General features: G+C 40.0%; 1 protein-coding gene across 7 annotated transcripts in view; it reads right to left on the bottom strand.

The window, feature by feature from the left end:
* Positions 1-944: 944 nt before the first annotated feature.
* pde4ca (phosphodiesterase 4C, cAMP-specific a) overlaps positions 945-15,869 on the bottom strand; it is a 66,406-nt gene continuing 51,481 nt past the window's right edge. For all 7 annotated transcript variants that reach the window (XM_042497489.1, XM_042497488.1, XM_042497494.1 and 4 more), the window contains 13 exons: positions 15,125-15,161; positions 14,329-14,402; positions 14,150-14,202; positions 13,094-13,206; positions 8,658-8,751; positions 7,259-7,431; positions 7,035-7,133; positions 6,685-6,849; positions 6,448-6,547; positions 6,129-6,283; positions 5,882-6,004; positions 5,091-5,273; positions 945-4,415 (listed from right to left, as the gene is read on the bottom strand). In XM_042497489.1, coding sequence (XP_042353423.1) covers positions 3,936-4,415; positions 5,091-5,273; positions 5,882-6,004; positions 6,129-6,283; positions 6,448-6,547; positions 6,685-6,849; positions 7,035-7,133; positions 7,259-7,431; positions 8,658-8,751; positions 13,094-13,206; positions 14,150-14,202; positions 14,329-14,402; positions 15,125-15,161 — 1,849 coding nt within the window. In that variant the 3' untranslated portion in view covers positions 945-3,935. The remainder of the gene's footprint in view (positions 4,416-5,090; positions 5,274-5,881; positions 6,005-6,128; positions 6,284-6,447; positions 6,548-6,684; positions 6,850-7,034; positions 7,134-7,258; positions 7,432-8,657; positions 8,752-13,093; positions 13,207-14,149; positions 14,203-14,328; positions 14,403-15,124; positions 15,162-15,869) is intronic.

Below are 15,869 nucleotides of genomic sequence, written 5' to 3' on the forward strand. Positions count from 1 at the left end.
TTTTATTTTAAATGTTTTAGAATTTTGTTATTGTTTTTCTTTTCTATATTTCTGTTTTTTTACATAACTTAGTAAATGATTTACTCATGAGAATCAAGTAAAAAGGGTAGGTATAATAAGCTTTAGTTTCAGCCTACACCTATTCAGTCTATATGTTTTATTGTCATTTGGTTTTTCCTTTTCATTTAATGCCTTGATGTTGTTAATTCTTTATTAAGTGTATTACTCTTGGAAAACTGTTAATGAGGATAGAAATAAATTACCACAAAAAATATTTATTGGATTATAATCATTACAACTCACGAGATTAAGGCCCCTGGGAACATGCAAAAGGCCCCACCACCTCATTAATATCTGACTGTAATACCCTGTTTAACCTTAATACTATTTTACTATTATGTTATTATGGTATGATCTATGATATTCTGTTTTAATGGTTACCTTATTTGTTATTATTATTTACTTTTGCTTAACTTATTTGCTTGTTTCTGAAACCTGAAAATTGTTATATAAGTAAATGTATCATTATTATTTTACTGTTTAAGTACAGTGAAAGCATACTTAAGTGCAATACATGATTGAATGTTCTTAGTTACTTTTCGCTACTACCGAACATACAGTATTACATTTTCATCTCCTCTTAAGAAGCCTTAAATTTAATGAAAACTGTACTGCAGCTGCTTATTTCACACCGACATTATCATAAACACCATATAGTGTATATTTATGTCTGTATGTTTTTATGGCTGTAGATTTTGCATATTTTATACATTCAACATTCAACCCGGATATTTGGTCTTTATAGAAACCAGGATCTCGGTATAAAGCTATGACAGTCTTACAATCTTTTGCTTCTGACTCTTGAGCTGCTGGAAAGTGTGAATTGCCTCGGTAAGGGATTAATAAAGTCTTATCTAAGAATAAAATCAGAGAACAAGACATCAAAGAGTGAAGAGTTTTTTCTTTATTGGCAAGGCATACAGTTCTAGTTGGAGAGAGGGCAAACACACCCGCAGTTAAACAGCAGAGTTTGGATTGTCAAAGCTGCAGAGTCTTAGTCTATGACCCATATTCATAAAATCTCTAAGAACAGAAACACTGATCGAGGATGACTTGAGGCTATGTGACTATATAATCTTCCCTATGAATCAAAGAAGTCTCAGATCAGGACACTTACTGTAAGACCCTTCATGAATATGTGATCTGACTGGATCTGTGGAAACAGAGCAAGACAGGAGATGAGAGATGTTTTAGACGGAAATCTGTCACTAAACTATTTTTATACCAAGAAAAACATGAAAGAGAGTATTTTTGCTTATGTATAATGTTATTTGCAGACAAAAATAAATGAAAAAAGGGGGGAAAAAGCTGAGTAATAGTTGAAATCTGTCCTGTGTGACTTTCTCACACACCAAGCTACTCATAAGTACTAAACCTCAGACTAAAAAAAAGTCTACTGTTCCATCGTTTCTGACAGATAATATAGAAATAATAAATAAACTGTACATGAAGCACTGTGAGGAAAATGTACAAAATCAAACAAATTAGTGAAACGCAGAGAGACAGACTGAATCTTAGCATGTTGTGCTGGTTGAGCTGTTGTTAAATGTCTTTAGTGTTGAAGGCATCCTTGAGTGTTGGTCTGTTTCGTGCTGTTTATGGCTACAGAAAGGATTGCACATGTTTTACTCCAGCATGTCAGTGGACACATCTATGACCAGAAAATAAAATCCCAAGTTTGAAAATAAGGCGTCACAAAAAAAAAAACCTTTTCGTTCACACATTCAAACATGATTTACTCTGTTTCATGGAAATAAAATAAAACAGGCTTCTCCACAGGCTAAGTTTTGTAAGTTCTCTATATAATCTTAAAATCCTGCATCCGATGTCATGCATTTCAATAAAACACTTTTTTTTTGTACAGTCAATTATAAAAAGAACAAAAAAAATAACTTCAGTCCCTCCAACAGCCGACCTTTAAGAGCAATTCAACTAAACCACCAGGCCGTTTGCCAACAGAAAAACAGTGAAACAGTCACGTTATACATGTTCAACTGTACTGGAAGTGCAGAACTGTAAAAGTACCATACAAAGTGCTTTGGTTTTTTTCTTAGCAAATACATCAAAACCCACTCATTCACTCACGCACAAAAAAACACAACATCACTGTTTTAAGACAATATCAGTTTCAGTTACTGTTTAAACAGGAGTTAGATAAAAAAAGGAGCAGAGACACTCGGGTCAGATTGGCACACAGGGTGCTACAATCAACCAACTTTATCAGTCACTGATGGAAAGTAGCCAGTGGCAAAATGGAAATTACAGTACGGGTTGTGTCATGCTTGCTTGGCACTTGTTTTGTCATTGACTATGTCCCTGTGAAGAGCAAAGTATTGATTAATGAGAGAAAAAAAGATGAAAAAAAATTCTGGCACATGAAACTGTCTCCTGGATTTTTTTTTCCTTTTTCTTTTTACTGTTACAATGATGCTAGTGTCCTTCTTTGTAACCCCTATGCTTTGAACACATTGTCCTTATCAGTCTAGTAAATTATGCAAGTGTATGTTACCAAAACCAGTTGGTAGATGCTGTGTGTGACAGGATTTAAATGGATGCTAAAATGCATCTGTGGCTCTGCTGCAGAGTTTAGTTTTGCATGATGTTGTGCTGGTTGCTTGACAATCATTGACAAACTGTTTTGCAGTCAATGTGTTTATGTTTTGGCACAAGCCCTTAAAAACTACAATGAGGACTCGCCAGGAACTAAACTATAAAGTGCTAAACTTGAAGGCAAACTGATAAAATGGGTGCCAAATATTAAGAATGCAAGAATTAGTGACTTTAAGATGAAAAAAAATAAACAAACAGAGAGCAACAAAACAGAAATATAACTGATATTTTGGGCAGTCCTACAGTTAAATATGTTTTGAATGTATTTTTCATACAGGCCTATGCAAAACCTTGCAAATCTTTTGTCTCAAATGCCAGAACTTCAGTTCCACTTGTCAACACTGGGAGGCACCACGTGCACATCCCACATTACTTTGGATGCATCTCCCTCTCTGTATAACACTCCACTGACCCTGGCTCAGTTTCGTCGCTGACAATATCATAGTTCAAGATTATAAAAATGGAAATAGTAAGCCTAAAAACTCAAAATAATATATACTGCCAGCCACTTCATTATAATCATATTCTTCCAAAACTACTGCTTGCTGAACACAGTTAAACGGGCTGTGCAACTCCAGCTGAAAGGAGTGCTACAATAATAATGATAGTCACTCAAACTGTCTGCTACATTGAATGTTTTCTGCATAATATCATGCATAGCTCCTTTCTGCCATAACTTTGCTTTCACTGCTCTTAAGTCTGCTATTTACTGTATCTTCATTCACTGCATATGGACCTAAATGAAAGACAACAGAAAAAACTAAAAAGGCAGGCAAAACAGCATTGTCCCTGTAAATCGCAAGTTTGGCAATATGTCTTAAAAGACGTCGTGTTTTCACGCTCATTCGTCACTTCCTCACTTTCTTCACAAAAGAGGAAGACAGTTTGTTGTAGTAGACCTTGGGTTGGCTGGTAAAAGGGAAGTTTATTTTCTAACTTCTCATTGTCTCTGCAGAACTTCATCCACAGTATGTCTTACTGAAAGACAAAGAACACAAAGGACCGCTCAGAAACTTGGTTTCTTGTCCTCTATTAGAACAGTGTCTGTTTTTCTCCAGTGCAAGTGACTGCTGTGTAAAACTGCAGACTTTCTGAACATACCCCGACACCCACCAGCACTCCCGCGCTCCCCACCCAAGAGGCCTGCTGTCACCCTGTCCGCGGAAACCAGAGGTGGTGTTTGGTTGGAGTGGGAGAGGATGAGGCACCGAAATCAAGAAAAATAAACAAAAAAAGGCCAAAAGTAATACAACTTTTGACTGGTGCTATATTCCAAGTCTGAAGCGTGGCACCCCAGAGACGCCTTCCTGCTCCGTCTCTCTGTCTTCCGCCATATCTTTATCAGAGTCTAAAGAAAACGTCCTGCCTGACTCAGTAGTGAGCTTTTTGGTGAGCATGTGAGCAGCAGAGTCAGTTCTGGTGAGTTCTGACTGCCGACTGCCGCTGAAGCCTTCCTCTTCCTCAGGTTGACTCTCTGTATCAGACTCTCCTTCTTCTTCCAAAGTCAGCTCAAACTGGAACTTGTCGGCTGAAATGGAGCTGCAGCCCCCGCTGAGTGCTGAGGCCTCTCCGGCGAGGGCGCCCTCCTCCTTGTCCTCTGGGTGTGGTGAGGGGCTGTGGGGGATCATACTCTGGTACCACTCTCTGTTGTCCTCCAGCGTGTCCAGGATCTCCTGAGCATCTGGGTGGACAAGGTCGGCCCACGTTTCCCACAGAGGATGGACAATGTAGTCAATGAAACCCACCTGTATTAAAGAGGCAGAATTTGTTAAATATCTATACAGGGTTCCCACACATTTTTATGGGTAAATATTTACATTACATTACATACATTTCGGAAAAGCATGCACGGTACTGTGTCTGTTGCACTTGCCGGCCTGGTAACAGATCTTTTTGACACACAAACACACACGCAGGAGAGTTTTTGCTTCCCATAACAAATGCCGTCACACTACGTCATATATACACGTAACCTGTCGTAAAGGGGCAGGCGTGGCGGGTATAAGTCATGGAAAATAAGAACTGCGCGAGTTTTCCAGTTGTATCAAGTAGCAAATATTTTGAGTTAATCTGCCTCACTTGACATCACACATCCTCCGATGCGACCGACACATACTGCAATGTCAACACTGAAACTTCATATTGTGAAGCCCTAAGCTGTTATTACATATTAGAGCTACGTTGTGTCAGCTATCTTAGAGAAAAATAAATTGGCCGTTGGTTCGTTACATTACATGGAAGGTAATCTCCAGAGGATTATGGTAACAATTAATTTCCTTGCAGACAACAAAATTCCATGACTTTTCCAAAACTTGACAGGATTTTCCAGCCCCTTTTTTCTCCACTCTTCACACATTTCAGTTTAAAAAATGATGTAGAGTTGATTTTATGAATGAAGTGCTGCAGCTTCTGTTCTGTACCTGGTTCTTCTCTATTGAGGCGTTGTGTTTGTCACACATGGGGCTGATCTCCATGCCCTTGTCTCTCTCCCTGTCCCCCTGGGTGAAAAACTCCACCATGATGCGGTCTGTCCACTGCCGGTACAGCTCAAGAGGCTTTGTTGGGTTGCTCAGGTCTGCACAGTGCACCATGTTCTGAAGGACCTGCCATGACAAAAAACAGTTTGTAAATATTCCATCAAAAAGGTTTAACTTGAAATAGCATGAATCGATTTTTGGTCAGTTGCGTCACGCCTTATAAAGTGGTGGTTGTAGTCTTATTTCTGGTGACATAATAAAAATAAACCTAATATTTTGTTCGTTTACGTCTGTTTTGGTTTTAACCAACTCCCAATGGAACCATTTGGCTGTTTAGCATCAGTGTTCACCAGCTAGTCGATACTTTTTTTTTTTAGAGTTTTTACACAAAAAAGACCTTCCAGCTGGACACATGGTTGATTAGAGTGGGAAACTAAATTAGTAAACTAAAACAATAAGCTGAAAGATGCTAAAATGCCTCGTAGTCCTAAGGGGAACTGCAAAATTTCTAACAAGCAACACCTGCAACATTACACTTTATAATATAATTTACTAATAATATGAAATACTTTTTAAAGGAAAAGAGAAGACTGACATCTCTACAGCCATTATCTCCGACACTCTGCAACTCATACCAAACAGTCTAGATTCACAAGTAGCACTACAGGTAAGAGGAATAATATGTGTTTTTGATTTGCAGCACAAACTGTGAATAACTGGCAAGTGCTTCTCACTTGTATGCGGTCTGAGTAGTTGTCCAGCAGCAGGACTCCCAGACTTGTGACTTTTTTGGTCTCCACCATTGTTTTCAGGTCCGCCAGTAGGTTCATGTGTTTAGACATATCTGTGGCCAGCACCTGTAGATGAAGCAATTTTAAAAATATTTGAATAAAACTCAGTGTTAGATTTCAAGCAGTCCCTGAACTGAGATAGAAACAGTACTATGTCTGCAATATTAAGGCTTCCACCATGGTGTCTTACCATATCAATGACCATTTTTCGCAGTGACTGTCTTTGCTTTTTGCTGAGGTTCTGAAAGATGTCACAGTTATCTTCCTGCAGAAGCTTAAAGCCAACAGCTAGGTGGTGATTCTCCAGGACCGACGAGTCGTTGTACATCAGGGCCAGCTCTGAATCTGAGGGAAAAAAAAAGCAAAAACAGTTTACAGACAGCACTTTAAACACTTGAATGGGAAACAAATTTATGCAGAAACACAATTCTACATAGACACGTGCACACAGCAAGTTAAATACAGCCAGCACCCACGCACATTATCCCTGTGGAGCTATGCAAACTTACTGGTGTTGATGAGAAACTGATTGGAAACTCCAGGGTGATCCACATCATGGATGGCACTTGCAAACAGGGCGGCAAGGATCTCCAGGTCAGTAAACACAGCCTTGAACAACACAAGAAGGCAAAGGACTGTCAATATGTGTGTGTGTACTCAACATAACTGGACATTTACAGATTCTAATGATTTGGTTTAATAATGATGAAGTTTGTTCTTTCTCTTGGATGTATTAGTGTGTGTACCTCCAGGGCAGGTGTGGACAGTAAGACATGTGTGGACTGGACGACGTCTGCAGCATGGATGTTGTTGTGGTAGGCCACGTCGGCATGGTAATGATCCTCCAAGGTCATCATGAAGGTTATGAAAGTGTCCGCTGGAATCTTAAAGGACTTCAGCAGATCACGCTCCTACAGCACGCAACAACAAGGCACTGGGTCACTTAAAGTAAAGCTTAATCATTTATTGAAATTTCTTTGTTTGGTCATTGTTTCATTCTTTCATTTACAGTTTTTGTCATTCATTTACTGAACTAACTGTTTAAGGCTACACAAGAACTATATTGTTTTTGAGAAAGTTCGTTAAGAGGCGTTACCTGGAAAATGGTGTACATAGTGACCGTCAGTGGCCGATTCCCAGAATACTCGGAGACCTTGAAGATGTCAATACCCCATCTGTTTATGTCCTCCAACTCCTGCCGGTGGACAATAAGTGCAAAAATATATCATTACAACACATTTTACAAGGGAGAGCGTATTAAAAAACAATGCAGATTGATTTGAACAGAGTTTTTTAATAGTGTTAGACTTGTCCTCATACCTTGGCTAGGGGTCCCTCTTGGCTAGCGTTGACCCCAAAGCGAGGGATGGTGGACGGAGCGAGGCTGGGGCTGTGCGTGGCCTTCTTCACACCGCTGATCTGAGACATGGGCCGCTTCTTCTTGTCCTTCTCCTTGGTCGGTGGAGACATGATGTCCATGTCATGTTGCTTTTCTGTCAGATGAAGACAGACAAAATGTTAACACTGCAGTCCCTCAGTGATCGAATAAGCAACAGGACACTTTGCAGGGGAAAACCACCTAAACTCATAGGTTCAGACTATTTAAGGTTTCTACCAAAACATGTCTAGACACTTAACATTCAAAAAAACACTACAATCTTCTCATAATTTCTGTGCTTGAATACCTGTATACACCCTGTGTCTAAGACGTTCTGTTTTAGCTCCAGTCTCTTTACGCTCCCCTCCAAAAAATCAAAGTTTGCTCTGATTGGTCAGCGTTTCTGGGTCCTCTGTATCTCTATCTCTACACTGTCATTTCAGCGGGGGAATGACTGTAATAATAACACTTTCTACCATGAAATATCACCATTAAAGGCTTCTAAACACAACTGTTCCAGCAGGAATATGATCCAAAATTGGGGAGAAATTAACCTCAGCATCCAAGATTACATGTTTCTCTGCTGTTAGCATGTAGCCCAGTGTGACAGTGTAGGCTACATAATATAAGTACTTGCAGTGAAGTGCCTGGAGCAGATGACTATATAGAGAAATTCAGCTCACAATGACATCATACTGTAGCCAAAGTAGAAAAAACAGTTGGAAACAGACTATTCAGAAGGGTGTGAAACTTGAGGTTTTTGCTCTAGGTGATTTTAAATATGATCATCCATCACTGTAACACTATATATGACACAAAATAAAGTCAAGCATAATAGGACCCCTTTAAGAATTCCAATCCATTATTTCCATGGCCTGAAAAATTTCAATTAATATTTTGCAAAAATGAGCTACTCTGAAATCCAGAAACAAGAGAATTAAGTCTTAAAGTGGTGACGTCATTAAGTATGAAGTCTGGAGCTGCTTTATGGACAATGAATGGTCCACTGAATCTTTGGATCCAAAGAGTGTTTGTTTTCTCTCTTTCTTTTTTTTACACCCAAATGAGCTTTATTGCACTGTAGTGTTCTCACTTCTGAAACTGAAAATGTGCCCATATACTCATTCACCTGGATGCTCTGAGGGTAATGTATAACATATTTTTATCATAAATGGAGCAGCTCCAGACTTTTTTACTTGATGACATCACAAATTAAAGACCAATGGAATAACAAATATGAATTTTGAAAATGGCCATAGTTGCCGTTTAACAATAGCATAACTTATATGACACATATTTCTTTGTAAAACTTGTGGATTATACAAAGTGAAGGTGTTTTACCAAGGAAGGTGCTAGCGATGAACTCAGACACCTGGTTCCCTGAACGACTGGTTTCTGACAGCTGGGTGAGTTCTCGGTTCAACATCCTCTTGAACTGAGGACAAACAGACACACACATGTATCCATGAGTTTGATCATACACACTGTTTGCTAAAAAAGCGGTCAGGCAAGGACAGATCAAACATCTATCTTTCTTCCTGCAAACCAACAAAATCATATCAGAAGAAACACACTCTTTAAAGAAATGTAGATGTGTTGAATGCTGTTTGTTTTTTTTGTCAGACATTTTACATACAGATTTGGTGTAATTAGAAAGGGACAAGGTGAATTCTTCTACATCAAGTCATGGTATGAATGTCTTTCAATTGTTTGTGAAACGAAAGTTCTCTTCTACTGCCATGTTTTTATTGGAGGGAACAAATGCACAAGTCCTAAATATTGAGGGAGACATGTTCCCTGTATCCCCCGAAATCTCCACCTGTGGTATATATTATTATTGCTTCAGACACAATGAGTTGAATGTGAGTACAGATGCCACAAAGCAATTCACATCTCTTGATTCCCTTGTCCTTAAAAGACAAAAGATGTTTTCTTTTTAAACAAAACATCACATTTACTCGTTACAAGAGATCCCTCAGAGAAACTAACATAAGACAACCATCAACCATCCTAAAATATACTCAGAATGGCTACACCTAGATTCCCTCTCTGAAGCTTTCACATGTGCTTGTCTTACGTCACACCGTGCAGAAGCCAGTGATTGGACACAGAAACATGCATGGCTGATTTTACGAGTAGTAGCGTGCACTGCACCCAAACACATGCATGCATGTGGATTATGTTCATCAAATCAAAAATGTACAAATCTAACAGAAGGTGTCTTGTGTCTCTGAGAGTCAACTGTCACGTCTCAACCACCAGTTGTTCACTTTCTCACAAAATGAGCAACATGTGAGTCCCAAGCAGTCTCTACCCTCCCTCCCATTTCATCCTCTTGCCTCTCCTTACCTGAATGAACATCCACGACACCGAGATGAAATAACTCACTTCTGGCATTTCAGCGTAAAGTCAAGCATGGGAGCAAAAAATAAAATTGACTGAGAGAGCAGAGCTTTCTGGTGGTCCTCCGGCACTGCCTGTTCGACAGACAGCAGGGACACTTTGTGCTCCTGTACTGCTTGCCTGAGCAAAATCCAAAGCGAGCAGACAGTCCACTGGTTAGTGCTGTGGAGGCTTTGATCACTACAAACTGAACAGACGGAATTAAAAAAAACCCAACTGTTCAGAGGTCCATGTAAAAACGAGAGTGTGGAAGCATAGCTGTGGGAATGTTGTGGGATGCGAGGATGCAAGGCAGAGAAGCCATACTCCCTCGCTCCCCCTGACTCTCCCTCATTCACTCAGTTACTGCCTGTTCCCATATGTGTGTAAACACAGCGAGAACGAGGTACTCTAATCCCCGCCTCCTTCCAAAAATGTCTAAGAATAGCAGCCAATCAGGCACCTGCTGCAGCAGACGATGGGAGAGTCCGAGTGCCCTCATTGGAGGGGAGATGTACAAAGTGGGCAGGGCCGAGTGTGTCGGAGGCGGAGGTAGTGTGAGACACCATGTGCACCAAGTTTGAAGAAGATATGAAGGAAAAGCTTTGAATGGATGGAGGGGAGGGCTTTCATTCATGTTGCCAAGAATAAAAAACTGTACACTGCGTACCACAAAGATGAGATTACATCGACCACTATCAAAAATATGATTGGAAACACAAGACAACATATTTTGGGACAGAAATTCGCTCAAAGCAGGTTGCTACAACATAACAAAAATGATATGGTGATGTGTGATAATAAACTGAATTTATATCAAATGTCATTTTGCGGACAAGAAATGTAACAGTTCATTGGAGTTAATCTTGTTAAAATGGGTAACCCAACTCATTGCTTAATGATTAACCATATTTATAAACTGATGTCAAATACTATACGACAATAAGAAGTTTGAGTGACAGGAGGCCAGTTTCTTTGCCTTTATATTTAGTACCAAATCAGACTGTTAACAACTAGGAAAAACTCTGAATGGGCTCACGAGCATTTCCACAACTGAGCTATTCGAACTCAAATGTCTTGATGGTCCAGAGAAGTCTCAGTCTCCCTACAAGACACTTTCAGGACTCATTAGAGATCTTTTTTTGACAAAACTGGTCAATGAATTCATCAAAGATGCAAAAGCAACGTCCACTCTGGCCTCCCTTTGTTCCAAAGTGCCAGCGTGGATAATTCTTCCCCACTGACAGCGGCTGCTCATTGACTGATCTGCAGCAATGTGAGGGTTTGTCTCCCACAAAGCTCCAGCCTCCGCCACGTGAGCGTGAGCGTGTGGCTTGTGGCGTGTGGCGTGAGTAACGGTATATGTATATAAACAGGCAATGTATGTGACGGAAGGCAAGGCGGGCAATGTACATGTATACGATGGGAGGAAGTGTGTTTATGTGAGTGTGTGCATGCTGTGTGGGCGGTCTAATTGTGGAATCACATGAGTGCCGGGCTCCAGTGTGAATAGAGGGATACACGGAGGTAGAGTGGATGAGAGGGGGGATGCCGTTTCATCTCCAGCTACCACTACCTCATTCACATTTTTCTGCACATGAGTGGGGGGAAGGGAGTGTCTATGTGTCTAGTCTCTATTTGCATGCATGAAACCATCCCGCTCATTCACAGAATAAGCCCCTCTTCCACCCGCTGACGGACGGGAGATTCTATTCATATTTTCTTGATGGATTCTTTGTATGAGTGAGCTTTCAGATTTGTTTAGGGATCAGTGAAGGCTAACTGCACTTACAGTACATGACACACAATCCACAGGCTTAGTGTTGTACTTTGAGCCCACTGTGAATTGGGCTGCAGGAGATTATTATCCATTAATGAAAAATCTGGTGAAATATTTTAAAATGTCCTATGTATTGCGTTTATTATCCATTCTAATAAAAAAACGCTGACGCATTCAATATCAAAAGGGAAACACTAATTCAGTCGAATCATTTGATTGCTGAATTTTAGCCATTAAAATATTACTTTACTGACAGAATGAACATTTGTATATGAATTACTTAAGTTGCTTTATTTAGAACTTATGAAGAAAACTTGTCATTCTTGCATGTTTCCAAGATGAACAAAGATTTTTTTTCTTTTTTTTTGTGCAATAAAGTAATACGCAGACACACAAACAGAAAAGAGATCATATGAAATATGACTGAGACAAATGATAAAAAAAAACCAAAGGGGACATAAATGAGTAACAGAAAACGCATACAAAAAATGGAATTGAACACAAGTTCAAACCAGAAGGGTATTTAGTAGACGAGGCAATAAAGTAAACAAAAAAAAGGAGGTCCCAAGAAAATTCTTGATGAATTGGAGTAAAAGGGGGCTGCATTTAACAACAGGAGAACTGTATTACAACATGTTTACAAACTCTCACAACTCATGCAGTATAATCCAAGTATACAGTTGTATTCCCAGTACTTCCCACACATATCTATAACACCTCTGAACAGGAATGTTACAGGCGAATATGTTTGAACTCTGTTTGTGCATTCCACTGAGCTGAGTTCAAATGCATGCACTTGCCCAAACGTGCTACTCATTTGTGCATTAGACTTTTTATGCAAGAGTGTTTTAACTATTGAGGTTTTTGTAAAGAGTGTTTTAACTATTGAGGTTTTTGTAAAAATGCATGTGTTTGGGGAGGCACTCAGCATATGACTGCATAGAGAGACTTGGATTATACATCAGGAGTTTTCCAATGCAGTTTTGCTGTTGGTAAATGCTGATCCCTGCGACTCCAATTCATCAACATTTGCTGTTTTGGATTCTTTGTTCATCATGGAGGCATGTGAGAAAAACAGTTTTCCTCAAAAATCCAGCGTAACACAGGGTGAGTAATTGATACGCAAATGATCATTTTGCGGCTTAGTAATCCTTGGAGGGCTCATCTGAGACAGAGAACACCAGTAGAGAACACTTTGAAAGAACTGCTTGATATTGGTGGATAATTTAACATTCATAAGCTGAAATTTGGTTAAATGCAGCATTGATTATGATAGGTTTAACTATATCATTGTCATGAACATAAAGATATTGGAACTATATATTTAAAATGTACTGGTTTTGACCTTGGTGAGGTCAGGGTCATCTACTGTACCGTGTTAATGGAGTTGGACTACCTAAAAAATGGCAACAAGATGAAAATGACTAATAAACTCCTTCAGGGGGGTGAATCATAGTACAGATGAGATTGAGTGCACTGCAAACTTGCACTGTCAAATGCCATCCTGAACAGTGTGGCAGTGTGTATTCACCTTTTACCCTGTGACAGGTGAGTATGTTTACAGTGTATCACTTTGAGGCTGTTGGTAATGAGTTTGTGTATTATGTTGAAGTACCTTGTTGGACGCCATCTCGCTGACAGAGTGTCGAGTTTTCAGTGTCTCTAGTTGTTCCAGACACCAGTCCAGCTCATCTAGAGTCTCAATGGCCAGCTGCTGGTGAGGCTCCTCTGTATCACACAAACACAGCAAGGCATTATGGGAAGAACTCTCTCTCTTTTTCGAGAACACCATAAGATTTACATGCAACTACGTACATTTACTAGTACAAATTTGAGGTATTTCTACTTTACTTGAGTATTTGTTTTGATGGTACTTTATACTTCTGATCCACTACATCTTTAGTTTTGGTTACTTTTTATATTAAAATTTCAAAACTTCTAATGAGCCTTTCAAACATTATTATGTCTTTATTGGTTAGTAGGTGTAACTCTGTTATTTTGTGTGTGTGTTTTTTTTTAAAAGGGATTCACCAAATTCACCAAAATCACACAATATCAAAAACAAACTAATTGATTGAAGCGGCAGTGGACCATCAACTCCTGTGTTTTGAGAATTGAAATTACTGTGAGTTTTTCTTGTGTGTGTGTGGAGGGGGGGTTAATCAAAAAGTCTGGTGGCTAAGAGCCGCTGCTGCCTCTGTACACAGCAGTACATTGCTTAGCTTCCATGGCGGTACTGCTTATCCAAACTGGGGGCGCACCAACTGACATCTACTGTAGGTAATACACTCACTATGGATACCCAGTGATCCAGTAAGTACCTCACAGAGCCCCACTTCAAAAGATCTGCACTATCCCTTTTAAGTCGCATACTATGCACAAATTTTTACTGTTTTTTCAATGCAAGATTTTAAAGGAGCACTCTCACATTGTGGTATTGATACTCAACATAAATGATCTAAACACTCACGACACGCACTGTATTTCATGTATATTTGAATCATATTCATTTACTTTTTCATTACTGTGACGTGTTACCACTAACCCAGATTTCACAATTCACAAACTTAATCATGACAATGTCTTTGCCGTCTCTCTGTCTCTCTAACCAGGGTCAGTGTTGATAATGGGATGATAATGGTAAATAGCCCATTCAAATACCAGTACCAACCTGCAAGACTGGTTTTGCACATGGATGGTGGGTTGCTGCCTGAGGATCGTGTCCTGTAGACAGAGACCATCCAAAGTCAGCGAGCATAAGTTGTACTGTTACTACAGCATGATTATATTTCTCAGGTGTGACGTGAGATCACTACAGGATTCATTTTCATACATTTTCTAAAAACGTACTTGCTGGCTGTGCGATCTTGCTGGCCGGTTATGACGGCAAAGTTACTTCGCACTGTCCTCAGGCTGGCGAGGACCTGTAGGACAGACACAAGAGACTGAATGTACAAGATCACACTGTGACGTATTTGTGAAATAATGAAACCACAGACGTGACTTCATTCATAGCAATAAATACTTGCACAGGCCCTCATTTAATTCATCTTAACTACATCTAGATGCTGTTTAATGTGAATCTCTGACAAGCCTTTGAAACTAGATACTGTGGCTTTCATCTTCCAAGCTGATCCGCTATGCAGAGGCATTCCCCTTTCTGATGTTTTGATGGCATCACTGACACCCCTCTATGTCATGTCTGTCACTCCATCTGTAGCCAAACACTGACTCAGCACGTAGAGGAACCCCACAGAGTATCCGGTGTCCAGGCCTGAACCATGTAGCAGCCCTTATCAGCCAGCATGCGACGCCAAACAGCATGATCCAGCAGTATTGGATTCACCGCTTCTTCCACGGTGTAAAGTGAGCACAAGTGTGACGCACATCCCACGCAAGAGCCAGGCAACGCCGGCAGGATGCCTGATCCCGTCACAGGGCCAACATAATGTTGAGGGGCTGTTCCGATGAGGCAGTGAAGCCCAGTCTCGGACCATCTGGAGTTTATTCTGTTTTTTTTAGAGACCTGCTGTCTTTTGCTAACATGATTGGACATGATTTTCCTTTTATTTGACCAACTGGCAAATTTTCAAATTGCACAAAAAAGCTTCCAAAAGGTTGTGTGGAAAGGTTTCAGAGGACTCACCTGTGCAAACGGTGTAACAATCATGTCTTCTGTATGTCTGCAAATACAGAACAGAACACACAGAAGGAAAAGGCATGAAACACTGACTACAGGACCAAACTATAATCTAAATCTTTAGCAACTTTGTTAAAGGGACTGTTCACCCCCACATTAAAAATGACAGATTTTTCCTCTTACCTGTAGTGCTATTTATCAGTCTAGATTGTTTTGGTGTGAATTGCCGGGTGATGGAGATATCAGCTGTAGAGATGTCTGCCTTCTCTCAAATATAATGGAACTAGGTGGCACTCGACTTGTGGTGCTCAAAGTGCCAAAAAATACATTTGAAAACTCAACAGCAATGTCTGTTTCCAGAAATCATGACTTGGTTGCTCAAGATAATCCGCAGACCTTGTTGTGACCAGTTTCATGTCGGCACTATTTTCTTTCGACCCAACTACATCCGCCAACCGTATCATCGTGCAGAAGGAAGCATCTACTATTAGCTCACCTAGCACCACTGAGCCAGCGAATGTTACAGTTCAGTCACGAACATGAGCTTCTCATACATGAGTAGATGCACGCTTCCTCCTCTGCAGGGATAAAGTTGAGTATATTTAGGTAGTAAGAAAATAGTTCCTACATGAAACTGCTCACAATAGGGTCTGTGGATTATCTTGAGTGACCGGGTCATGATTTCCTGAAACAGACATTGCTGTTGAGTTTTGTTTTGTATTTTTTGTTACTTTGAGCACCACAAGCCGAG

Source organism: Plectropomus leopardus, chromosome 12 (genome assembly GCF_008729295.1).
Source record: "Plectropomus leopardus isolate mb chromosome 12, YSFRI_Pleo_2.0, whole genome shotgun sequence".
Lineage (NCBI taxonomy): Eukaryota > Metazoa > Chordata > Actinopteri > Perciformes > Serranidae > Plectropomus > Plectropomus leopardus.